The sequence below is a fragment of the Frankliniella occidentalis genome, unplaced genomic scaffold (assembly GCF_000697945.3).
Source record: "Frankliniella occidentalis isolate FOCC.00 unplaced genomic scaffold, Focc_3.1 Scaffold604, whole genome shotgun sequence".
Lineage (NCBI taxonomy): Eukaryota > Metazoa > Arthropoda > Insecta > Thysanoptera > Thripidae > Frankliniella > Frankliniella occidentalis.
The window spans coordinates 33,609-35,372 of NW_026267720.1; the positions used below are offsets into that span (position 1 = coordinate 33,609).

Below are 1,764 nucleotides of genomic sequence, written 5' to 3' on the forward strand. Positions count from 1 at the left end.
GTGTAAATTGGTTATTGAGATCGGATTCTTATTCAGGTCTATACTGGAAGGCTTTCCCTGCAAGGACCCTTGCTGCCGGTGAGGAGAAAGGGGCCAGTGGCTTCAAGGCAAATAAAGAGAGGGTGACCGTTCTCTGCTGCGCGAATGCTACTGGCTCGCATCAACTTCCGCTTCTGATGATAGGGAAGCCCCAGGTTAGTGTCGACTGAGTGCCGCGTGAGGACTCGCGCCACGACTGCTTCTACTAATCCCCCCCCCCCCTTTCATTTTCGCTAGGTTCCAAGGTGTTGGAGGGGACGCAACGGAGACCTGAGCACGCTGCCTGTCATTTACACCAACCAGTCAAAGGCGTGGATGGATGCCTTTATTTTTCTCGACTGGTTTGGGTCCGTGTTTGTGCCCCACGTGCAGGCGCGCCAGGCAAGAGACGGTATCACGGGGCAAGTCCGTCTGCTGGTGGACAACGCCAGTTGCCACCCTCCCGGCGTCCTGGACGACATCGCGGACGGTTTTAAAGTCATCTTTCTGCCCCCAAACTGCACCAGCCTTCTGCAGCCGATGGACCAGGGCGCCATAGAAGTCATGAAAAGGGCATACAGGAGACATCTGCTCCGGAGGCTGCTGTGCGTGGAGAACTTTACGCCCACGACCGTCAAGGACTTCCAGAAGGCCCTCACCCTGGACGACTGTGCCACCCTCGTCGCCCAGGCGTGGGCGTCCGTGGGCCACACCACACTGGCACGCGTTTGGCGCAAGCTGCTGGGAAAGGATCACGACGTTGAGCCCGGCGTCCCGGATACCCCACCACCCTCACCCGCCGACTCCTTCCTGGAGGACCTGCGGCGAGTGAACGCCGGCGCCACGGGGGCCGACGTGCACGAATGGGTGACTATGGACAAGGATGAATTCGGCCACAAGGTCCTTTCCGACGACGACATCGTCAACGCCATCCGGGACGAGTGGGAGTCCGAAGATGAGGAAGAGGTGGTTGGACAAGACCATGGCGAGGATGTCGCTGCGGAGGTAGTGGAAGAAGTGGTAATGACTGAACCGTGTCCCTCGCGGGAGGACGCGGAAAACAGCATGAAAGTGGCTTTAGAGTGGTTCAAACATAAGAACCCTGAAAATACCTCACAGATCCGTGAGCTATTGTCTTCTGAATTGAATTCATTGCGTAATACATAGCTGTTGTGAGAAAGTTCTACCGAGAACCATTCTGTTATTTTTATTTTATATAGTTTTTTATAAAGTTTATTTTGTTTTGACCCTGGCTGGTAGTACGAATAAATGAATTCTGGTACGTTCAATGTTGTATCCTTCCGTACTTCCGTAAAATAAACGCACGAATCAACGCGGCCTGCGGTGCGGCGATACCCCGCGCCCATATCCCCTTCACTCCGGCGCGCGGTTCCCGCGCTCTAGCCGGCCGAGCGGCAGCGAAGGAAAGGGGGAAGGCGCTCCCTATAGTTCCGCCTCTGGCGACCCCACTCACCCACTCCAATTCTGAACCGAAGGCGGAACTATAGCGAGCGCCTACTGTATCATATTCGTCACACTGTAAAGCCGAAAGGTAACTTTTGCGCAGATATTACCCTGCCGAGGGTGACAATTTTCGACAATCACCTCACGCGCGGCAAGAAACAATTTGTCGCCCTGCCCGGGGTAATGTGCCGTCGCGTCTCCCGTGTTGAGGGTAAGAATTCTTACCCTCGCTCAGAGGTAACTTTTCTCGCCGCGCTGGCGGCAACCGCTACTCGCCGCCTC

General features: G+C 55.7%; 1 protein-coding gene across 1 annotated transcript in view; it reads left to right on the forward strand.

Moving 5' to 3' along the window:
- LOC127751607 (jerky protein homolog-like) overlaps positions 1–1,185 on the forward strand; it is a 9,123-nt gene extending 7,938 nt beyond the window's left edge. Inside the window, exons 5-6 of the mRNA XM_052275391.1 lie at positions 37–194; positions 277–1,185. Of these exons, the coding sequence (XP_052131351.1) occupies positions 37–194; positions 277–1,185 (1,067 nt within the window). The remainder of the gene's footprint in view (positions 1–36; positions 195–276) is intronic.
- The last annotated feature ends 579 nt before the right edge of the window (positions 1,186–1,764 follow it).